Raw genomic sequence first — 25,523 nt, 5'->3', positions numbered from 1 at the left:
GGAAGTTGGATTTTTTTTACTATTTACAGCGATACCAGGCCTTGCTGGGCCTAAGTGGAGGTGGGTTTTCAGAGCCGTATCAGCCCACCCAATTCCACGTGTCATGCAAGCAAAATCAGAGACAAAGATATGAATCCTAAGTTAACTTGTGAACTATACTTTTAAATGTCAATAGTACATACTTTTAAATGTCAAGTACTATTGCTGTTCTCTTCTGCTCTGTTTCTTTTTGTGTTTGTTTGTTTCAGTTCTTCTCTTCACGTCAGTGTGGGGCGAGTGTAGACCACGCGCCATCATCCTCTCCGAGCACCGATCAGGTATTCCCCAATCTCCTGTTGCATTTGCATTTGTCTCACTCACAAGTCACAACTTCTTCCGTTCAATGAACCGACAAGGTTCAGCAGCAACCGTACTTGCCCTTGGTGTTGGGGTTACGCCGTTAGCTTTTCTTCAAGATGAACTTTTTATTTTTTTTTTGGAAATAGATGGATTTCTTCAAGTGATGATACTTAAAATTTCACTCAAAGTTTGATTTTATATTTAGGAAAGGGCACACATGCAAAGTTTATGGGACTGCCCTTCTGATTTTATTCTGCTAGAAATACCTAATGTATTGATTAATAATATACAGGTGAAATGGAGGGGAATTCAAATGGAAGACAAGGCAAAAATATCGTGATTCCAAAAATTGAGGACTTGGATGATGAGTTGCCACCTTATGTTACATTCTCAGGGGATGTTGGGGTATGCTGCAGATTTCTCAACGAGTCTTAGATGCTATTAATCATATCTTGTGTTGCCCGAACTCTCATTAATTACCTTATGGATTCCTGATATTGAGGTTGAAACATTTGATTAATTAAATGAACTTTGGGAAATATTGCAAGATACCTTCCTCAACTGATTTTTTTCAAGAAACTATACATGCTGAGTATGAATTTTGATTAATATCTCTAACAAACTGTCTCATGGGAAAGCCCTTTTCGCTCGACATGTAAGTCCAATACTTCAGTGTGCTAAAATTTAGTTTATTTACATGATTGTGGGCTGCAAGTTTGAAATGTTGACCACACTAGCTAGAGAAGCATAGAATCCATGTGAAGGAGAGCCAGTCAATCCAAAAGCTCAGGGTTTTGTTGGGAGAGACTTGGCGAAAATTGAAGACAGAGAATAAACCTTTTTGTATTAAATTTGTGTCTGTAACAGTTCACAGGACTCCACACATAGTCTCTCTATATATTTGTGTTAGTATTAATTAGAATAATTCAATCTCGGATCCATAATCCTAAATTTGTTCTGAACTGTTTTTACAATTTATACATAATATCCTATCATGAATAGCCAAAACATTCTAATAACATGATGAGACATTATTTCTCTATGTTCACTATGTATCATAGCATATGATATTTATAAAAATAATTGTCTTGATTAAATTTTCAATTTTTTTTGTTTGCCTATGTTTAATTTCTTCCTTCATAATTACCAGGACAATGTTGCAAGTTCATCTGGAGGCAAATTACGATCATTCTTTATTGGAATGGGATTCCTCCCACGCCTTGTTGATAAAGTGATAGAGGAGAATGGTATATTATGTGTGAGCAGGATGCTTTTGTCTTGCACTAAGTGAATGGCACATTTTATGAACTTATAATTTCACTTTGCCAATTGAAGTACTCCAGTTCTGATTGATTTTCTTTTAAATTTATAGGTGAAGAAAATTCTGAAACGTTATTAGAGGTTCTCTTGAGATATTCTGTAAGTAGATTGAAAGTTTCAAATCATTGTTCTTGAATTATGCTATTTCACAACTTCGGTGCAATAATTTACTAGCAATTTAAGTATTTAACAAATATCCGCATGCTTTCTCTTTTAAGTTTTTGTTGGATTACTTCCCTTATTAGTGACCTTGAGCGGTGAAATCACCTTATTTTGTGGTAATTATTGCTTTGGGATGTAATAAACCTACTTTAGGCTGCTTGTTGCTTGTTTCTGCTGTTAGAGGAAAATGACACTCAAGCGCTGGTACAATTCCACAGTGATAAAATCTTCATTGAAATTCCTATCTATGATATATATATATATATATATATATATATATATATGTGGATTGGTTATACTTACTACCAAGTTATCTTACCACCTCTTACCACCATTTTATAACTGTTAGATTAGATTTTATCTAACAGCTCTGGGTTAATGTTAATTTCTCTCTCTCTAATTACATCCTCTCTCACTCTCTCGTATCTAACGGCTTTGGGTTAATATTAATTTCTCTCTCTCGAATCACATCCTCTCTCGCTCTCGTTTATTGTCAATGACTATGGAAAATTCGTGTGCTGGTGTGCAGTGTATAACAATTCGAACAATTCATGCCCAAATTGACATCACAGGTAGCAAAGGAATTGGGGACAAAAGGAAGTGATCCACCCAAAGTCAAAATAAAGGAATCTCACAGGTGGGAATAAGTGATGCCAATTTCCTGCGATCGTTGTGTAATAGAATAATGCCATCGAACAAATTAAATCGACCCACAAAAATCATAAATTTTTTAATATTGTTTCTTTTATTGGTGTGTCACTTGGATTGGAATGGGTTGCCAAAAGTTATTGTGCTCTTTTTTGTCTCATTCATCTCGGTGGCTAATATGTTTTTGTGTGATATTGAATTTTTGGGTTTGAAAAGACTTAATTTTTTTGAGTTTGACAGGATACATTCATTGGAATGTACCCTGATAATTTTTTCAGTTTTGCCACAGGCAGATGGGAGAGAGGGTGAGATGGAAGAGAGAGAAAGAAATTAACATTAACCCAGAGTCATTGGATCAAATCTGATCTGACGGTAATGAAATGGTAGTAAGAGGTGGTAAGATAATTTAGTGGTAAGTATAACTGGTCCCATATATATATATATATCATATAATAAGAATTCTATTATATTAATTTGATTTATGATGCCATGGTCATGATGGTAAATGATTTTTCCAATATGTTAGTAAAGTAAATGCCCATTTTGGTCATCCAACGATATAGGTTATTGAGAGAGTCAAAAGAGGTTCCAACTTCTAACTCCGATTGAACCTGTTAGAATATATGATTAGATATGATTGGATTCCGTCTTATCCGTAAATATCCTGACTGTATTCTGACTGTATTAGGATTAGGTTTGGGCCTTTCACTTAAGCCCATTAGGGTCTCTATATATTGTAACTCTCTGACACAGATCAATAAACAACATATTATTTTATATTCAAGTTGGTACCAGAGCTCTTTCGTTCTGGGAACCCTCGCTTCCGCTTAGAAACCTTGTTTTTTCTTTAAAACCTAAGCCCACTGCTTAGGAGTCATCTTTCTTGCCGTGCGTCCTTCCGGCAAGCCTTCTAGGGCTGTAAACAGCCTCTGAGTGATTTTTCCAAACGCGTCAGCACCTCCGACGGCCACCGGAACCACCACCCGCCGTCAGAATCACTGTTCAGGCAACCAGAGACTTTTTCCGGCGACTTTTCCGACCAAACTTCACGCGATCAGGACCCTCTCTTCCCGGCGACCAGGTCTGTGGTGGTCCGGTCAGCAACGCATCTCCCACGCGCCGTCACGCGCCACTTGTCTTCTCTGCGCGTGGGCCTCACGCGCCACCTTCTGCCGGCGCGTGAGCACTATTCCGGCGGCTTTTTCCGGCCGGTCTTGGACAGAGAAGCTCGCCTTCTCCTCTCCTTTCTGGATCTGTGATTGTTTCTCTGTGGGTCTGACCTTAGACGCGTGGTTCTTCTTGATTGGATATCGTTTGCCTTCGTTTACGGCTTTTATATTTTATCTTTAAATGGCAGCAGCATCTCCTGATCTCTCGGAGGTTAACTCTCCTTCTATTGTTGCAAATATAGCTCAGTCAGACAATGCATCATTTGGTTCAGGTTCGGACTATGCTGCACTCCAAACCCCTCTTAGGAAGGCTTCTCCTCAGTCTCAATCTTATACTGGTAATCCCGTTGCTTGTGTTTCTCATTCTACATCACTTGGCACTTGGATATTTGACTCCGGTGCTACCGATCATCTCTGTGGTAATAAGGAACTCTTTACATCTCTTACTTATTCTGATCATTTATCGTCTTTTACCCTTGCGGATGGAACCAAAGCCCTAGTTCGTGGGATTGGACAAGCTCGTCCGACCTCTACCTTGGCCCTGACATCTGTCTATTACATTCCTGGCATCCCTTATAACTTAATTTCTATTAGTAAGTTGATCCACTCCCTCACTTGCACCATTACTTTCTCTAACCATTCTGTTTCTGTGCAGGATCCGGGTACGGGGAAAATGATTGGAGTGGGTCGTGAGTCACGAGGGCTTTATTATCTGGATGTGCCTCGTCCTTCAGTAGCATGCTCTCTCACAGAATCTCCACAACTTATCCACAGTCGCCTTGGTCATCCAAGTCTTTCAAAGTTGCAGAAAATGGTTTCTCTTGTGTCCGGTCTTCAGTCTTTAGATTGTGTGTCATGTCAACAAGGGAAGCATACACGCTCCTCTTTTGCCAGTCGAGTCAATAAACGAGCTGATGCCCCTTTCTCTCTTGTTCATTCAGATATCTGGGGTCCAAGTCGTACCTTGTCTGTCTTAGGTTTTCGGTATTTCGTTACCTTTATTGATGATTTTTCCCGTTGCACTTGGACCTATTTAATGAAAAATCGTTCCGAGTTATTTTCCATTTATAAAAAGTTTTCTACTGAGATCCATACTCAATTTGGTGTTTCTATTCGTATTCTACGTAGTGATAATGCTAAGGAATATGTTTCTATTGATTTTTCTAATTTCTTGGCCACACAAGGTACTTTACATCAAACTACTTGTCCTCACACTCCACAACAAAATGGGGTGGCTGAACGTAAAAACAGACATCTCATTGAAACTGCCCGTACCCTTCTTATTCATATGCAGGTTCCCCTTCACTTCTGGGAAGATGCTGTACTCATCTCTTGTTTTCTCATCAATCGCATGCCTTCATCTGTGCTCCACAATGACATTCCTCATAATCTATTGCTTCCAGATGTTCCTCTTTATCCTCTAACTCCACATGTCTTTGGTTGTACTTGTTTTGTTCATGATCTCACTCCTGGTAAGGATAAGTTAACATCCAAAGCCTTTCAGTGTATCTTTCTTGGTTATTCTTGTCTTCAAAAGGGTTATCGTTGTTATTCTTCCGACCTTAAGCGTTACTTAGTTTCCGCTGATGTCACTTTTCTTAATCAACAACCCTTTAATTCTATCCCATCTCAAATGTCACAGGTTGATCATGTACTTCCTGTCCCTTTTCTTGACTTGTCTTTGCCAGCTGCAGGTGCTTCTATTCCAGATGAGCAACCTATTGCTTCTATACCTGAGGACCGTCCACTTCTCACCTATCAGCGTCGCAAAACTGTGCCTCCTGTCGACTCAACTCTTGCTGACTCATCGCCCACTGCTGTTGCTTCTTCCCCTCCGGATCCTTCATCAGAGACTCTTCCCATTGCTCAAAGAAAAGGTACACGTACTACTCGTAACCCTTATCCTCTTTATACCTTTTTGAGTTATGACCGTCTTTCTTCACCTCATTTCACCTTTGTTTCTAGTCTTTCTTCTATTTCTATTCCTAAGACCACAGGTGAAGCACTTTCCCATCCAGGGTGGCGCCAAGCAATGCTTGATGAGATGACTGCACTTCATTCCAATGGCACTTGGGACCTTGTTTCTGCTCCTCGAGAGAAGTCTATAGTTGATTGTCGCTGGGTTTTTACTGTGAAAGTTGGACCTGATGGCCATATTGATCGTCTCAAGGCACGTTTAGTTGCCAAGGATTTTACTCAAATCTTTGGCCTTGATTATAGCGATACATTTTCTTCGGTCGCTAAGATGGCGTCAGTCCGCCTCTTTCTTGCCCTTGCTGCTGTTCGTCACTGGCCACTCCTTCAACTTGACATCAAAAATGCCTTTCTTCATGGTGATTTACAAGAAGAAGTTTACATGGAGCAACCACCTGGTTTTGTTGCTCAGGGGGAGTCTGGAAAGGTGTGTCGTCTTCGGAAATCCTTATATGGTCTCAAGCAGTCTCCTCGAGCATGGTTCAGTCGCTTCAGTTCTGCTGTTCAGGCGTTTGGCTTAATCCGCAGTAAAGTTGACCATTCTGTGTTTTATAGGATTACATCTCCTGATAAGTGTATCTATTTGTTAGTCTATGTTGAAGACATCATTCTCACCGGAAGTGATCAAGAAGGAATTCGTCAGTTAAAACAGCATTTGTTTAGTACATTTCAAACAAAGGACCTTGGGAAGCTGCGTTACTTCTTGGGAATTGAGGTGGCGCAATCCAGACAGGGCATTTCTATCTGTCAAAGGAAATATGCCTTGGATATCCTAGAAGAAACTGGTATGTTGGGGAGTAAACCAGTTGATACACCTATGGATCCTAATGTCAAGTTATTGCCCGGATAGGGGGAGCCGTTATCTGATCCTGGACGTTATCGGAGGCTAATTGGGAAGCTCAACTATCTTACTGTGACTAGGCCAGATATTTCTTTCGCTGTTAGTACGGCTAGTCAGTTTCTTGATTTCCCTTGTGATTCACATTGGGATGCTGCTGTGAGGATCCTCCGATACATCAAAGGAGCACCAGGAAAAGGTTTGTTGTATTCAGATCAGGGAAATACAGAAATGTGTGGTTATTCAGATGCTGATTGGGCAGGATCACCCTCGGACAGGCGCTCTACTTCTAGCTATTGTGTCTTCTTTGGAGGAAACTTAATTTCGTGGAAGAGCAAGAAACAACCTGTTGTTGCTCGATCTAGTGCAGAAGCTGAGTATCGTGCAATGGCAAATGCTACCTGTGAGTTAGTCTGGTTAAAGCAGTTGATTCATGAGCTTCATCTTTGTGAACAGAAACAACCCATGACACTCATCCGTGATAATCAAGCTGTGCTACATATATCCTCTAATCCTGTCTTTCATGAGAGGACCAAACATATAGAGATTGATTGTCACTTCATTCGAGAAAAGATTCAGTCAGGAGAAATCAAGACTGCTTTCGTCAACTCCTCTGATCAACTAGCGGATGTTTTCACTAAAGCTCTTAGAGGTCCTCGGGTTGAATACATTTGTAACAAGCTTGGTGCTCATAATATATACGCACCAGCTTGAGGGGGAGTGTTAGAATATATGATTAGATATGATTAGATATGATTGGATTCCGTCTTATCCGTAACTATTCTGACTGTATTAGGATTAGGTTTGGGCCTTTCACTTAAGCCCATTAGGGTCTCTATATATTGTAACTCTCTGACACAGATCAATAAACAACATATTATTTTATATTCAAGTGAACCTAATACAAAGATGCAACCTGCAAAGACTGAGGAAGTGGTAGTTAGAGAAAGATATCAAAGACTAATTGGGAGACTGATTTATTTATCTCATACTCGTCTGGATATATCTTTTGCAGTAAGCTTGGTAAGCCAATTCATGTACTGACATGGACCTGAACACTTTGAAGCTGGTTACAGAATTTGAAGTAAAAAAATTATGTAGTGGCTAGGTGTAGTGCTGAAGCAGAATTTAGACCACTGGCCCATGGAATCTGCAAGTTATGTGGATTGAAAGACTAGGAAAAGAATTATGGGTTGACAAATCTACACCTATGAAAGCCTACCTTAACAACAAGTCTGCAATCTCCATATCTCACTATCCTGTTCTCCGTGACAGACTCTAGCATGTGCAAGTTGATATGCACTTCATTAAAGAGAAGATAGAGAATAGAAATATCTGCATATCATGTCCCTACACAGAGTAAGTTGCAGACATTCTCACAAAGGGACTGTCCAAGTAAAACTGATGGCTTAGTCAGCAAGCTGTCTATGGAAGATATTTTCAAGCTAATAGGACTTTGTATATGATTAATTTAGATATTTCTAAATAGTGATAAGATAAATGTAACTTCCTATTTTTAGGGATGTAGATAACTCTATCCCTGATTCACATCCTATCTTTTTCTAAGAGAGGACTTTGTATTCTATTTTTCTTTTTCTTTCAATATATATCCCTGATTTCTGTCTATTTGCAGAAGTAGATAGTAAGTACTTAATATGGAATATATATATACAATGGGGGGAGTAGGAACAAGGATAAATTACTGCTTCCTCTTATGATCTTTTGATAGATGTGAAACTTGTAATAATATATATAACAGTTTTGTATGCTCCTTAGATATGTTAATACTGCAGCCAATATGATTTCCAAAATTTTGACTGAATATTCTGATTGCTGACTATTGATTTCCATGGATTAGGCTCACAAATCCAATTGTAACTCATCAGATTCTTTGGAAGGCTCTCCTAATACAAGCAGGGGTAGGAGAAGTGCCCCAAATTTCTGTTCTGATGGTCACTCAAAGCAGGTAACTATCCACCCCCCACCCCCACCCCCCAACAACAAAAAAGAAAAATTATCCTTTCTACGGTATAAACTAATAAACTCCAGGTTTGTAGAATGTTTACTGTACTGTATAGGTTGAAGGTCTAATGAACATTTGACCTTTTTTTTAAAGTAAAAGATTAGTTGAATAATTCGAGTTGAGTGTTGACTATCCTTCCCTTTTTCGGTGCTAAAAATTTATGGAATCTTGTCTTTTGTCTTGCTGTATGAATTATGTCACGTAATGCATTTAGTCTTTTTTGCTCTTGGAGTTAGAAGTTGGGATGTTAAGTTGCTCAATGCAATGTAGTCCTGTTTGCATGATGTGGATTATTTAGTTAGAGAGAATTAATAGAATATTTCAAGTAATTGAATGATGATATAAAGATAAAGCTCCTGATTCTTTATTTGCATGGAGTTTCACTTTATATTTGGCTTCTTTCCTTGCTTGTCCTAGATTTATTCACCATCTCTTGATATCCTTTTCTTCTTTCTACTCCATCGGGTTTACAAAACAGTGTTTGTGCACCACCCCTGTTAATTTGGACCCCACACCCCACCCCACCAAAAAAAAAGAAGAGAGACTTTTTGAGAGGGGGGGGGGGGGGGGGATAGGGTACGAAGAGTGACAGAAGTGGGGAGAATCGAACATTTAATGTCTGACTCTCAGTCACGTCTGCAAATGAATTGTCTCACTTAGATTCATTCTTGATCTCAACCTAGGTCACTAGTGTGTAATGCAAATACAAGAATGATAGTGAGTTCATATTTGGAAAGGCACAAAATTATAAAAAAATATTAGAGTATAAGTGCGTCTATCTAATTAGAATTATAAGTAGTTTTATAAAAAAATTGAATCATTAATAGTAAAATAATAAATTGGTTAACATATATTTGTTTTTAGTAGACATAAACTCGAAAATTTAGTGGGTGTAACCTAACTATGCTGTTTTTTGTTTTGTAAATTAGGAGCAATCAGTAGAAATAACAGCCCCATTTGTAAATGAAGGGATACGAATAAAATATAATAATAAATTTGTTTAATGAGAGAAAAAAAATTGTCTACTATTTGGGAAACTAATTTCAAATATGTGATACTTCTTTCTGTTTGACTCAAGGTAATGGTTTGGTACTATAAATGTTTTAGTTTTTGTTAGTAGTAAATCCATGTATTAATAAATGTTAATCCACAAACTTAGGTCCTTCGATTTGCAGATTTTCCCTGCCTCTGCTTATGATATGACCGGTATTTTAAATGGCAGATGGTAGCAAGCAAAAAATCTGCCATCAAATTATGGCATATGGCGTTTTGGAAAATGGCAGACACATGGTGGCTATGTTAAAACACTAAAATATACTGCATAATATAAATAATAAAAATTTACTTACATAAAAAATAATAAACATGTTCTAACTTAAACTTCACAAAGTCCAATACAAAAACAATGGAAAGGAGATAAAACACAAAGACATAACAAAACATAACATAATCAATGTCTTATGGCTTTAAAGAACTCAAACTGGTTTCTTATGCATGTTGCTGTCATGTTGATGTCTAGACTCTTATAAATTTATCTTGAACTTGAACGAACAAAGAGTAAAAAACAGGAGCATGTGCTTCTTCTGTTATGGCCTTACTTGCAGGTTAATGGATGCATTAAATTTTTTTAAAAATAAAGAGACATGAAAACAAAGAAAACCTGCTCAGTTTTGCTTAGGAAAACAGAGCATCAATAAAAAACAGGAGCTTGTTCTTCTGTTATGGAAATACCTGAATATCAGAGAGAAGAGGGGACTGGATTGCAATCAAAAGAAACGAAAATAAATGAAAAGAAAAAAAGAGCACAGAGTAAAGAGGCCTTACCTGAATCAAAGAGGAGTATGTTAGAGAAATGCCCGAGATGGAGAAGGAGGCCGGAAACTCACCAGAGATGGAGGGGGGTAACCAAGAGACAGGCCAAACCAAAGATGAGGGATTTTCTAATTTCATATGCCATTTCATTCAAGCAGCTGCCATGATGCTCCAGCGCCATTGGTACGGTGGCCGCCATTACAAAACCGCAACACCAAGGCTTTCGTTTGGCGTTTTCCCCAAAATCTGCCACCACAATTTGCCATGGCGCCAATTTAATAACTCTGGCTGCTAATATGCATGCTGACTATCAGTGGTTTGTGTGTGTCCTAATTCTTAATTGTGCAATATTCTTCATTAAATAGTGCCGCGGGCAAGTCATATTTGACTTTTGCAAGCACGGGCATTTGTGGGAATTCATAGGCATGTGTAACACCCCAAATTCTAACAATTTATAATAGCATAAATAATTTCAATAATTTTTGTAAATAACAGCGGAAGTTCAAAATAATCAAATTTGGAAAGTGTTTCCGCCGCACTTGTACTATGTACAGGTGCAAGGCTAAATTTATTACATTAAAAATAAAACCAAAGACTAAAGTTTAAATAAAGGAAATATGTCTTATGCATTTATTTAAATCTCATAAAATTTCTAAACTTAGAAACTAGCTAGAAATATAATATCCGAGTCGTGATCCTCACTGCCCACAGCTAGCCCCATCCTTTGCAACATGCTTCACTGAAAATCTGCTCCCCCGTGAAGGATCATTGCAGTTAAACAAACACAAAAGTCAGCAAAGCTGGTAATCCAAATCCGATATACAAAAATAAATAAATAAATAAACAAATAAAAAATGTAACTCATAATAATCCAAAATAATAATATAACTCAAAAATTCAAATCAAATATCAACTTGTTATTAATTATATTAATCTTTATTTAATTTAGTCTATTTAGTGGGAAGAGAACCATGGTAGACCCGGGAAACCCTGCCAGTCTACCATGTGACCCGGGAAACCCTGCCAGTCACAAACAAATCACTTTGGCCATAATCAATTCACATCTTCCTAGTGTGCACACCTCTTCCCAAAGTTGTTACTAGTATCCCGGGGAACCCTGCCAGACACCACTTTGGGAAGAACGGATACAATCTTTTTCACATCAGTTTCACATCGGAGGCATAAAGCCCAAAAGTTGTGTTCATCACCTTGGGAGGTACCATCCCAAAGCTATCCTCCCACTATTAATTTTTTTTATACAGACATAACAAAATTTCCCAATTTATTTCAAATATATGTAATATCTATTTTCTCCAGCGAACAATTAATTTCCAATTTACCAAAACATATATATATATATATATATATATATATATATATATATATAGTGCCTCAATTTATAAAGTAAAGCACAGGATTCAAAAGAAACAATCGTAACTAAATACATATAACTGAAAGCATGTATTTGAAATAGGTTGATCACGTAAATCGAGAAAACAACATTGCAAATATATGCATATAAGCAAAAGTGAAGGACATATTAATTTGCAAATTGAAAGAAACCAATCAGGCATCTAATTTAATGGAAAGTGACGCACAAAAATCGAGGAGAGTTTTGTTTTGTGAACAATGTTTACATATATAAAAGCAACGACAATTTGAATTCAATTTAAAGAATTGCACAGAAACCGAAAGAAATTTGCAGCGAGGTGTATACATGCAGTTCCGAGTTCGGCAGAAGCAAATTGAGAAAACATTTAGCAGATAGTAATTATTAACAAAATCGAATTTATAAGGAACGTAATTATATATACAGGTCAACACAATTATTTGGGATTAGGATTACATGCAATATATTTCATATAAGATAGCCCTATGATATATTTAGGATCATAATTATCCTATCAAAATTCATATAAAATTAACCTAAGACTTCTAAGGATTAAGATTACATATACCAAATTTCACATAAAAATATAATCTAAAAATACCTAGGGATTAGGATTACCTGGTCTCCGTTTTCGCTAACTTCTAGAAGAAAAGAGTAATTTGGAGCAGAGAACCGGTTGATAATAAAAAAAAATATAAAGATTGAAAATAATTAAAATAAACTTTTTGGAGTGAGAAGAGAGAGAGAGTAGTAGAGGAGAGTGAATTGGTTTGGTTAGGCTAAGTCTCTATTTATAGTTGAAGTTTAGGGCTTATACATTACTGACTCAATGCTGACTCATCATATCTAAACAATTTATGTTTGTTGAGTCATCATATCTAAACAATTTATGTTTGTTGACTCATCCGAATCCAATCAAACATTACCAATCAAATAATCAAACATTAAAGCATAATGATCAATCAAATAATAACAATTTATCACCCATTATTATTATTACTAATTTATAATTTATTACTATTATTAATTTATTGTATTATAAATTACTATTATTTTTCTGGGATATTACAGCATGTGATAGCAATTGTTTGAATTTATGTTGTTTCAGGTGTTCGCCAGTATTCAATTGAACTTTATTGTAAATAAGATTATTGTAAATGCTAAGGTGCTTCACTGAGTCAGGAACTAAACAGCCAAAAATAGGATAACTGTCTTGGTGTTTCTGTTTATCCACATTATTTATAGGGAAAGGGGCAAACCCTAATGCACAAAGGTTCCCTGATTTTTCGGGGGCAGGTGTGAGGGTCATGTTTGCATTTTTACAAATAGACTATTTCTTAGATTCAAATCGGTGACCTTCCAGTCATAAAGGAGCAACCTTACCGTTGCTCCAAGGCTCGCCTTCAATTATCCACATTATTTATTGTTTTTTATTTGAAATGTCAATTTTCAAAATGTTTTCCCTTTTTCAAGGATTAATTCTGTGTAAATTGTTTATGTAAAAGTTTTAACTGCCTTTTCATCTTGTTTTGTGATTATATAGGCCCTTCAAATATCAAATTCAGAGTCTTCTGATTCTCTGGATAGCTTATTTGATGATAAGGATCCTCCGGAGATTTCCATGGTCAATCAACCAAAAGAGGTACTTGCTTATTCCTCAGGGAACTTTGGTTGGTTTATTACAATATTTAGTCATGGCATCATCATGGTAGGAATGAGTTGAATAGTTGGACTTGAATTTAAATGATTATTTTTGCTCTATTGCATGCTATAATTATTGCTGTAACCATGTGCTACCTGCGGATTTTTCTGATCTAATAATGTCACATGTTTGTGCTTGCTGTAGTTTGTCTCTGTTGGTCTAGTCTTTTTAATGTACAGGTGTACTCCTATGTCATCCAAAATCCGAAATAGATATTTTCTTTCAAATCATTGCTTTTCTGATTTTCTTGCATCTCACTGTCAACCATTAAAACCACACAAATAATTTATTAATGTGACATGGCACAAGTTTGTTGCATATACCACATGCATCATGTAAAGATGTACTCGCCGGTTTGTCAAATATGTTGACAAGTGATGCATTTGCTTTTTCTGTCTAGGGTGATATTGTCTATGCATTATATATTTCACCTTTCCCTGGTTGGCATCGGCATTTAGTCTCTATTGTGCTTGGTAGTTGGTAGTAAAATTTGCTTTCTAGTTTCATCAGGCCCCTTAATATAGCATATGTTTTGTCTAATTCAGTTTGATTCTTGTTTGACATAATCTCCCTTACAGGAGCCTGATGAACTTGATGAAGTTATTGAGGATAGAAGGGGTTCTTTGCTAATGATGAATTTCTCTGCAGAGGAAGTAGAATTTGCCATGCATAGGCTTGGTATGTGGATGTATTTACCTGGACTGCTGCTTTGTATGATACAATATATACTTTTCAATCTATATGGGTCCATAGTTGTTTTCTTATCAGCTTTTCTTGTCTTAACTGTCCTGGAAAGTAGAAACATATGTTGTACAGGCCTTTTTAACTAGCCAAGAAAGTGGTGCATCAATAAGGATTTCTTGATTCCTTGTTTCATTTCAGGTGATGAAGCGTCAGTTCCTGAGCTGGTGGACTTTATCTTTGCTGCCCAGATTGCTAAAAAATTTAAAAAGGAAACGGATGATATCACCTGTGATGATAGAGGAAATGAGGTTTTGTTATTTGACCCATTTAATGAAAATTTTCAAAAGATAATTACTATATCCTGCCGGTCAAATTTTTAAGTTAACCATTAACTCTATTATTTGTTAGACAAAATAATATGGACCATGTTTCTACATGTTGTCTACTCGCTTTTCTTAAGACTTAGATGTGATTTAATGGTGTATAGTTTACCTCGAGGAAAGTATATATTCTTTTGTGAAATCTGTCTATTTTGGCAGTTAATTTCTTTTCACATGCCTTTTCTTGTCATGTGTACTACGGGCTGTTATAATTTGATATGAATAGAAGCTTGATTCATTTGGAGTATAGATTATTTGGGATTTCCAGAGAATTTTAGGCGGCCTCAGAATTTGGATAGTTTACTTGGATTAGTTTTGAAGGCTTTTTTGACAGGAGTAAGGAGGTCAAAGTTTTGCAGCATTGTGTTTTGTATGTTGTGGTTTGGTATATTTTCTAGAAGCAGAATGCTTATGAAATAAATGTGCAGTCTTTTACTTAGATTTATTATGGGTTAGGTTATCTTCATGGCTTCTCGTGTTCAGCTCTAGACTTTTCTCTAGGTATTTCTTTGGCAGATATACTAAAAGCTAGGAGAGATTTATTATATATTTGTATTTATGAGGTTTTTATTTTATTTTTAGATTTAATTGAGCTTTGTTTCTGGTCTTTGTTCAGAGATAGAGTTAGAGAATACAGGGAAACTGAGGAAAGTGAGCGAAATCTGAATAAAATGAGAGAGAGCTAGCTAACTAAAACCTGAAGCTAAACTTTAATTATTGTCAAAATGTATTATCTGAAAAGAAATCTGAGTATGATATATAGGTAGGGCTATCTCTCTGACATCGCCTTTACTGTCAACAGAATAACTAACTGAAATTGGCAATTGTGAGTAGAAACAGAATCTAATAGAAACTGCACATAGTTACACGTCCATAACAGATAGAAGATTAAATACTCTAATATTCCCTGCTTAAGATAAGGATGGTCAGGTTGATTGTCGTAAGGCTCATCAACCAGCAAGTTCAGCCAAAGCTAAGCAGCTTCCATGCCATGAACCATCACCCTTGCCAGGTGAAAACTGCTCTAAAACAGATGATAAAACCTCCTCAGAAAGGGAAAATGTCAAATGCAAAGGCAAAAATATTTGTTCTTTTAAAGGACAGTCATTTTAATTAAAACTACTATTTTTAATTTAATATTCAAGTTAAAAAAAAAATCTCTCACTTTCTCCCACTATAAATTCTGTTTCTCTCATTATAAAACACAGTAGTTTTGAATAAAATGACATAATCTTATGTCCTTTAATAGGACAAACATTAATTCGAATGCGAAATTATGCACCCAATACTTGACGGATAACAGTATCATGCTTTGCGTGTTGCCTTGATGGCATGGACCCATTAACCCTCCTTCATGAAGCACATTGTTGAGATCATTTAGGGCATGACTCATTAGGTAAAATTTGAGACCCACTCCTTGCTGCATTCCGATGCCTCCTCTCCTTCTCTCAAACTTCCATCGTCAACTACCGTTCCTGTGCATACCCTCGGTTGCTCAGTTTGGAGTGATTGATGATGGTCCGCCACATTCGGGCTCGATTACGATGCCTTCAGTGGAGGTGGGGCTGCTGGTGAACAACACATAACTCGCGCCCCCGGGCTGCTGTCTTGAACTTCTCCTCCATCTGCTCCACCGAGCTACCAATCCAAACTATGCCTGACTTCAGCTATAGAGGCTCGGCCAGCAGTGTTGCATCTGCCTTCTTCTTCTGCACTATCTTCTCCACTGCATTTCGGCCTCAAGCATCTGTACTATTATGCCATGCTTCGTTCCCATCTCGTGTCATGCTTTGGATATGAACCACAATAACCAATCACAAACACTGCCCTCAGCAGAACTAACCACTGCCTAGGTTATATTCCTGCGGGAATATACTTTCCCAACTGTAGGTTGCCCCCCAGTTTTCTAATACCGGTCGTAACATATTTGACATGGTATCTCTTGATATTTGAAAAATTTATGTATTTTGTTATGTCTTTATGTAGAATATTCTAGAATATTATTAGTTTTTTTTTTTTTTATTAGCTACTAGCTGTTAGTTTCTTTGATTATGTTGAAGTCTCTTTGTTTACTGTGTTCTCTTTATTCCTCTTGATTACTCTTTATTTCTCTTTATTTCTGTAACCCTTGAACTACCTGTTATATTCTGTATATAAGGAACCCTTTGGGTCTTAATCAATATATGAGAAAATATTTAGAATTACTATTTCATCACTTTATTATGCCTCTAATTTTTGAACCTGTGGGATCGCAGACTAACAATGAAAAACTATATGAAATTATGGCAAAAACACTTCAGTTGCTTCAAATGGGCTTCTCTGAGGATGAAGTATCATCAGCATTTGATAAATTAGGTGAGTAATTGTGATAGATGATCTTTTGTAAACTGAGCAGCTGCGAGATTAGGTTTGCAGTCTTGCCTTTGTAACGTATTTATCTTTAAAGAGTTATGAGATGACAATATTGGAATAGAACTTATTTCATTGCCTTGGATAAATTTGGAAAATGCTATGTATTCCTTACCAACATTCTCTTATGTTCAGCTCTGCAACTTTGCTGAGCAGTTAACTTACACTTTCACGACATCTTTTGCTTACTAATTGGCTGTTTTTCAGGTCCAGAGGTTCCAATTTCAGAGTTTACAAACTTTATTTTTGCAGAACAAAATGGGATCGAATATGTCATGGAATATAAGGTTAGATTTTGTTATACTTGTCATATTTCAATGATATATTCTTATCATTATTTGTAATTTAACTTGTGTTTAGTCCTTTATAATTGTAATACTTGATTTTACAATAATGAGCATTGCTCCATACAATTTTATTTTCATGACCTTTTTTTCCTTTTTTAATTTACACTTTATGCACATAAATAAAGTTGTGCCAGGTGACAAGTATATGCATTGTCATTGTCTACGTTAAAATGAGCCTCACTGGGAGTGTATGTAGGAGCTTAAAAAACTATAGCAAAATATTTAAAGTAAAATTAGCTTACTGGCGAAGCAAAAGGTGCAGTGAAACTTGAAGGAAAGGAAACTGAAAAAAAACTATAGAGAAGCATTGCTCATATTTTCTATATTGCATGGCCAAAAACAAACATTTTCCATACTCCCGCCCTTTTACAAGCAGTCAACTACATGGATCAGGAGGAATGCGCCTGGCTACTTCACACAGACTAGTGCCTACTGCCTAGTTTCGGACCCCAGCACCTAAATTATCCTTGTTGGTAAAAATAAAAATAGCAAACCCCACAACAGCTGAGAAATAGGTTAATGAAGGAATTGGTTGGTAAATTCTCTGCTGCGTTTAGACATGCTACATCAACTTACTGGTACCACCATCCATTGATATTCAATTAAAGGCTGTATTTTGACCTATTGTGAATTGCCTTTTTATGTCTAATCTAACTCAAATGACAGTAACAGGAAAATACCAAGAGTAATAGTTTAATCTTGTTAATGTCCTAATGCATATTATATTATTTTCGTTAAATGTTTAATCTCCAGTTATCATTTGTTGATAATTAGTGGTATGGAAGAATGTGCTATGATTAGTTAATTATTAAAAAACCCATATGATCTCTTTGTTTTGCTGATTAGTATGTATTTTACTTTGACAGAAGTTGTCAGCATTATGTTATTGGTTGTTGTTTGGACTTAATAATATGATAGGCATAAAAAGTAATTACTAAATTAATTTAAAATAATATTGTCATGAACCAACTCTCCCTAAAGTTTAAGCTATTAGACAAAGATACATGAATGGTTTTATATTACATTTCTAACACACCCTTTCACACAAAACTCTTTGAACTTGATTGAAGCATGGACAATGCACAAGTACATCTATCTTATGCTGAAATTTAACTTTTCATTAGAAGAGTAGAGAAGGTAATGATTGAATTCTAAATTACTTGATCATAGAGACTGTGATACTATATTATGCAATTAATTCTTCCAAAAGTTTAAGTTATTAGGTGAAGATATGTGAATGATTTTATATTATATCTTTAACAACTAATATCCAAAATTTTCCAAAATTCATGAAAAGTATTATCAGGTTCTAACTAGAATACAGATATTAAAAGTTTACATTTATATTATATTATTATTTAAATCTTGTATGAAGTGCATGAAATCAACAGCAGTGCTAGAAACTATTAAAGACATATTTTGTCAATTTTAGACTAAAATGTACTGTCCCCAGTGTTATTCTTTAGTAATAATAACCATTCAGGTATTAACTGAATGATGAAATTTCTTGCTTGTTCAGTATCCCGTTGCTCCTACCTATTCTATGGAGATCAAAGATGAACTACAAGGGGAGTTATATGGTACAGCAGAAGTGAAAGTGGAGAATTTCAGCCATGAACCTTCACAATCAAGGCAGGTCAACTTAGAGGAAACTTATGGTGGTCAAAGGGTGAAGGAAGAAGAGTATATTGATGAATTTCCCAACGCTGTTTCTGACATGAGATATTCCGATTTTGTGGAGAATGATAGAGGTAAAAGGCCCAAGTATGAATATAATGATGATTCAAACTTTTGTCTTGATTCTTATTGGGTAGAAGAAAAGGTTGATACGTCGAAACTTTACAAATCAAATCCATCCAGGTGTCTTAGCAGAATGGCAGCAAAGCCTCCATTTTTCTTATATGGAAATGTTTCAAACATATCAGACGACTCTTGGGCAAAAATGTCTCAGTTTTTATATGGTATTGAACCTGAATTTGTGAGTACACAGGTCTTTTCAGCCTTAAATAGAATAGAAGGTTATGTACACAATCTTCCAGTTGAAAACAGGTTCCACATCCTTCCAAAGCCACCCATGACTATAGAAGATGCAATACCACAGACAAAGAAATGGTGGCCACCTTGGGATTCTAGGAAGCAGTTGAGCTCCATCTCTTGTGAAACTAATGGAATAGCTCAACTTTGTGATAGGCTAGGAAGCATTCTAGCTGATTCTGGTGGAGTGGTCACATCTCAACAGAAGAACGACATTCTTCGTTATTGTCGTGGATTGAATCTTTTGTGGATTGGTAAATACAAACTGGGTCCTATGGAGCCTGAACACTTGGAGCTTATCTTAGGCTACCCTTTGAATCACACACGTGCTTCAGAGAACAATTTGACAGAAAGACTTAAATCACTTAAATGCTGCTTCCAGACAGATACATTGGGATATCATCTTTCTGTGTTGAAGCCCATTTTCCCTAGTGGATTGACACTGTTATCACTTTTTAGTGGAATTGGTGGGGCAGAAATTGCACTACACCGCCTTGACATTAAAATAAAAGCTGTTGTCTCAGTTGAGACTTGTGAGACAAAGAGGAAGATTCTTGAGAGGTGGTGGCGTAATTCCGGACAAAATGGGACTTTGGTTCAGATTGAAGACATTCAAAGGTTGACTAGCAAAAAGCTTGGGAATCTAATCAGTAAATTTGGTGGTTTTGACCTTGTCATTTATCAGAACCCAAACACTCAGTCAAGTTCCTCAGCTTTTGATTTTACATCTTTTTGTGAATCTGTACGTGTTTTGCAACGTGTAAGAGGTCTGGGTGAAAAGAAGTGAGTCAACTGACTCTTGTTGTAATATTTCATTTTTGACTAAAGGCAATCGCTGCAAAATGTGACTTCATGTAAAATTTTCAGTGCAGGGAATATGTAAAAAAATGTGACTTCATTTTGACTGATTATTTTTTCTCTATCCTATCCTGTTTTTTGTCTTAGCAACTCTTCATGGACAAATATCTAAACAAATTGTCATTGTTCAAATCCAAATGAGGTCTAAAAACAAACAATTATGCGATTCCCTTAGTTGTCATGTCAATGAATACGTTTGGCCGGCATAGGGAATTGACACGAATTGCAAAGGACAAAGTCTCAACAAACAGTCCAAAGATTGAACCCGTCTCCTCAAAAAAAAAAAAAAAAAAAATCATCTAATGGAGACGGACACAAGATTCTAGAGTAGTGAATAGTGAATACCTCCTTTGTTTTAAAATATTGGCATGTATATTATTATTTATTTATTTGGGTAGGGGCATATAAGCTATATTGATTAATTTATGAGTAATTTTTATCCAAAAAATCATATTCATTAATCTTTTCTTGGAACTAAATATTCGTATTCATTGTTGAATCCTAAAATAGATGCTAACTTTGTTTTAAATATGATGTGAACATTAAAAAGTGATTTTTTTTTTTTTTTTTTTAAATTTAGAATGATGAATGCTTTTGTTGTCTAACTAAATCAAAAGCAGATTTTTTTTTTTTAAAATGTACTAAAAAAAGAAAAAAAGAAAAAAGAAAAGTAAAAAACAAATTTTAGTGAAAGTTAAAGGGACCGCAAAGCCGGGGTGTCAGTACAAGGTTCTAACATGGCATGTCCCCACTCAATTAACTTCAAGTGACCGGGACCTATATAGCTTACGCTTACAAACCAACACTTCTTCTCACTTAATCTTAATTCCATTCCTTTCCCTTCACTCGTCCTTCTCATTTTAAACGTCATTTCTTCATTCCATTCCAACCGTCCGCATCTCAGGGACACCGCTTTCAAGATCGAACCCTAATTTTCCTTCTACTTTCCCCACCGCAGATTTCATCATGAATTTTTTTCAATTTGCGTGTTGAGTTGATCGGACGCTGTTAGGTCTGATCCTTCACCATGTTCGAAGCTCACGTAAGAATCCTCCGATAATTTTCATCGTCTTTGAATTTAAATTTGCTGTGTATGAGTGCGTGTTTGCTTGCGATGTTTCTTTTTCACTCTTCTTTCTTTTTGCGCTGAGAATCTTGGAATTGAATTTGAAATTTCCTGTGTGTCTGTGCTCCGGTTTGCGTGATTTGCGGTGTTTCCTGAACAATGTGTTTGGATTATTTTTGCAAATGGATAGTGCTGACAACTATGTTAAGTAAAGCTAGTTTGGAGACTATGCTTCTCTGTGCCGCAAAGCACAGTTGTTGCATTTCTAAGTCTTGCCATTATTTGATGCCTTTAAATTATGATATGGTCTTGGTGAATCTTGTGGACGGAGGAGCTAGTAATGTTGCTTTGTTGACAGGTACTGCATTTGCTTCGAAAATATTTGGGCGAATATGTACATGGACTGTCTTCCGAGGCGTTGAGAATCAGTGTCTGGAAGGGTTTGTATTCTGCTATTCTTAATCCAAGCATAAATTTAATATGCTTAGTATTGTTTCTTTATGGCTGTTTCTTCATATGCATATATTTTATACTCTTTGTGGGTGAGTCCCTCCTCCTTCTCCGTTTTTTTTAATTATAACTTCTTTCATTTCTAGTGATTGACACCTACTTACCAATTGCCTCAAATGCCTTTATAATTCCTTAAGTTGAAATTAAACTAAGGACTAATATATATTCTCTGAAAACTCTTGCTTTTTTTCAAAGTCCTTAAGCCTGGAAAAACTTCTTGCCTTGTGAGGTAAATTGGCAGTTATAGATCTGTTGACTGGGTAACAGTGGATTTGTCATAGTTTGGAATTCTTTCTTTTTTCCCTCTTTAGAGGTTTTGTTAGTAGAAAGGAGAGTAAGATATGCTGGAATTCTTGGACTGCTTATGGTACATTTGGTTGGAGCATAACTCTAAAGTCTTTAGATAGATTTTGGTCGTCCACATTTCTCGTGAGATGGGCTTGTTTTTCTAAGCATTTTTGTAGCTTTGAGGTCATTGTTTTTTTTAAGGTTTACTCCTTTGATATAGAAAGGGATTGGCTTGCTCTTTGAGGTAATTTGTTGTTTTTCCTTATTCATTTTTCTGTTGATGATCTCTTCTCTGATTTATGAGGATTCCCGATCCTTATGAATTTTATTTATTTTCTCTCTGAATAAATTCTTCTTTTCTGAAAAAAAAACTTGCATAACTTGCTGTTCAGATAATTATCCCCCCATTGCATTTTTTGTCACACTTTTGATGCACATTTGTTACAACTTATTTTCAACGGCCCAGAAAATTAAATTGCTAACTTTGTAATTTTTTTCTTCAATTACGTTAAGGTTACCTGTGTTGTGTACATCAAATTATGTAATTACGGGTTGCTCTATTGCTAAATGAAACATTTGTATTTAGCTATGAATCAATCTTTATCTTCTTGCTGGTTATATCACTGTTGGAAACTAATACGCTGTCATACTAGCTGTAAAACACCAGCATTTCAAAACAGTTGTTGTATTAGTCTCAGGCACGTTTTGGATATTGAGAGTGATACAATGAATGCTGAAGCACCAATATTCTTGGGAACAAAAACTTTCTGCTTAAGTTTCTTATTTTCTTTCTTAATTTGGTGATTAAGCATGTACCGGTTGTATTCTAGATGTAGTTTTATGTACTTGTTTATGTTATACCTATACATTTTAATATTTTTGTGTAGAACCACATTTAGTCCTGCGCCAATGAATATCTTTTTATTGGATGAAATTGTTCACAAAATGCATTGTTGGGTAGAAACATTGTGTCATGTTATAATGCTTGTAAAATTTCACATTACTCCAAAAAGGTTTTGTACTCCATAGAGAGATTTCTTGTTCATTTTTATTCCAACCTCAGACTTGATCTCTGCAGGTGATGTTGTACTCAAGGATTTGAAACTGAAGGCTGAGGCACTTAATGCACTAAAACTCCCTGTTACTGTCAAAGCTGGCTTTGTTGGTACCATTACATTGAAGGTAGCATTTACCATAATTGATTGTCCACTGCCAATTTTTGGGTCATTACTAAACATACAGCATACAGGCATGCATGTAATATTTTGTAATTTCAATGCATTTTGTTATATTATTTTTGTTGATGCTTTCTGGCTTGCAACATTTTTTTTTTGTTGCTTTTACCTTTTCTCCTCCTTTGGAATCATACGATGTGCTTTCAAATGGGCTGTTTGTTTGAATTTTTTCCTCTCTGTAATGTAATATAGGTTCCGTGGAAAAGTTTGGGGAAAGAACCTGTGATTGTTCTGATCGATCGTGTGTTTGTTCTCGCTCATCCTGCTGCTGATAGTCGGACTATAAAGGTACAACAGTATATTTATTTGGTTTAATTAATACATGCTTGTGTCTTTTGGCAAATTGATCTTGTTTTGTTACAGGAGGAGGATAGGGAAGAACTTTTCCAAGCCAAGCTCCAGCAGATTGAGGTCAGATTCCATGCAAATTTTGCGGAAATTTCTCATTTATTTATTTTAAGGTGTATTCATGTTTGTTATTGCTGAGTCGACTGTGTTATTTATAATAATTGTTTTCCTCTAATAAAAGCGTGTAAAATTATTTATCATCACATTTATCATCAGACCAATTTTTCCTTGTATTATTCTCATGCAATTTTCTTGTGTTTAAAAAATGTCTTCCTTCAATTTATACTGTTGAGTAAATAATACTGACCTCTTTCAGGTTTATGAAACCTCTGGTAACACAACACCCGTTTTAGTTTTCTAAATTACGATGTAAATTTGGGAATTCACGCCCAATGTCCAGAAGATGAGAATATTTATAAATATTAAATACCAAATAATATAAATATTACTACTGTCATAGTCTTTGGCTGTAATTATCCCTTTAAATTTTCTTCAAACATGTAACTGTCCTGTTTGAGGGTTTTCCCCCCTCCCTGAACATATATTCCCCTTTGTGAATTTCTTTTCAGACACATTTACCCCTTGAAAAATATCAACTACACGAGAGATAGCTGTCTAATATGGAATTGGAGGCGTAAAGGATTTGACGCATTTTCTCTCCGTGTGTGAGAAAATGAGAGAAAGTGCAAGAAAATGATAGAGTAGAGAGAGATCAGAGAGGATTCTCGTTGAATCTGTATGTTTTCATGGTTAAATAACTCTGTCAAGAACTTGATTATTTAGAGTCAGGTGGAGACAACTGTCTCAACTAAACTTTTTAACAAATAGAATAAGGCCCAATTGATTCTGTTATTAGAAACAAAATCTAACATCAACTAAAAAGGCCAACTAACTCTGTTATTAGAAACAGAGTCAAGCTACAATTGACAATTTAATACACGTTGAGTATATATCTCTAACATGCATGGAATAACATGGTTATGTTTTTATCTCAGATACTGGTTATGCAGTTTAACAATATATTTTGTTTGAGAGGAATGCCCATGTTTTGAAGGGTATCTCTGTGACCTTACATCATGTAATGGGATAAAACTATGTTTTTGGTTTCTCTTGATGCTCTGCTTGTAGTTTTTACAAGGGAACTTTGATTATTGATATCCAAAAAGATTGGACTACTTTCTAACTATAAAGAACCGTTTTAACCCAAAAGATTAAGTGGTTAAGTGAATGCTACTTTAATGTTTTTATATTAGACTTCTCTAACACATCCCCTTACACAAGAGTCTATTGGGCTTGAAGGGTGGATAATGCACCAGTCGGACTAGCTGTGCTAAGAAATTCCATAGTTAAATATTTATTTGAAGAATGAGGGCGGTGGAGAACCGAACACCTTTAAGCTCAAGCTATTAAGTGAATGTCATTTTAATGGTTTTGTATTAGACTTCTCTAACACATCCCCTCTCAAAAATGCCTATTGGACTTGAAGTGTGACTAATGCACATACCCACTTATCTGTACTAAGAAATTCCACAGTTACATATTTATTAGAATGTGTGATGGTGACGATCGAACTCGTGATCACTTGGCAATGGAGGCTCTAATACCACTGTTGGGTGACGGGGGGAGCCTATGGTAGGGCATCATCAAATGGGCTAAGTGACAATCCACCACAATAAGTGAATTCTGTTGGGTAAGAGAGGGAGCCCATGGTAAAGGAGACCTACCATCAAATGGGCTAAGCGGCAATCTATCAAAATAAGTGGATTTTGTTGGGTAACAGGGAGAGCCCATGGTAAAGGAGAACTACCATCAAATGGGTTAAGTGGCAATCCGATACAGTAAGTGCGCTTGACATCGCATTTCAATCCAAAATCTTGAGGCATTAAGTTAATGAGTCTTTCCACTTATATGATCTTCTCTTAGTTCATTTCTAACCAATGTGAGACTTTACTATTCATACTTGGATTCTCAACATTCTCCCTCTAGT

The 25,523-nt window shown here is 36.0% G+C and overlaps 2 protein-coding genes across 4 annotated transcripts in view; both read left to right on the top strand.

The window, feature by feature from the left end:
* The first annotated feature begins 206 nt into the window (after positions 1-206).
* LOC133304266 (probable inactive DNA (cytosine-5)-methyltransferase DRM3) lies at positions 207-20,119 on the top strand. Of its 2 annotated transcripts, XM_061504274.1 has the most exons (11): positions 207-317; positions 632-744; positions 1,490-1,586; positions 1,712-1,758; positions 8,309-8,416; positions 13,219-13,317; positions 13,956-14,055; positions 14,260-14,369; positions 16,697-16,796; positions 17,058-17,137; positions 18,717-20,119. In XM_061504274.1, exons 2-11 carry the CDS (start codon positions 637-639, stop codon positions 20,016-20,018), a joined length of 2,151 nt encoding a protein of 716 aa, XP_061360258.1. In that variant the 5' UTR covers positions 207-317; positions 632-636; the 3' UTR covers positions 20,019-20,119. The 2 variants fall into 2 exon arrangements, with proteins under 2 accessions (XP_061360258.1, XP_061360259.1); XM_061504275.1 differs by lacking the exons at positions 207-317; positions 632-744 and having other exon boundaries at positions 1,489-1,597.
* An 897-nt stretch (positions 20,120-21,016) lies between these two features.
* Positions 21,017-25,523, top strand: part of LOC133304277 (uncharacterized) — an 87,773-nt gene continuing 83,266 nt past the window's right edge. For both annotated transcript variants that reach the window (XM_061504286.1, XM_061504285.1), the window contains exons 1-5: positions 21,017-21,131; positions 21,514-21,595; positions 23,032-23,135; positions 23,381-23,476; positions 23,552-23,599. In XM_061504286.1, the coding sequence (XP_061360270.1) occupies positions 21,117-21,131; positions 21,514-21,595; positions 23,032-23,135; positions 23,381-23,476; positions 23,552-23,599 (345 nt within the window). In that variant the 5' untranslated portion in view covers positions 21,017-21,116. The remainder of the gene's footprint in view (positions 21,132-21,513; positions 21,596-23,031; positions 23,136-23,380; positions 23,477-23,551; positions 23,600-25,523) is intronic.

Source organism: Gastrolobium bilobum, unplaced genomic scaffold (assembly GCF_033153095.1).
Source record: "Gastrolobium bilobum isolate Gb01-03AN ecotype WA unplaced genomic scaffold, APGP_CSIRO_Gbil_v1 utg15463, whole genome shotgun sequence".
NCBI classification, from domain to species: Eukaryota; Viridiplantae; Streptophyta; class Magnoliopsida; order Fabales; family Fabaceae; genus Gastrolobium; species Gastrolobium bilobum.
The sequence above is the reverse complement of the archived record's forward strand: the minus strand, read 5'-3'. Positions and strand labels throughout refer to the sequence as shown.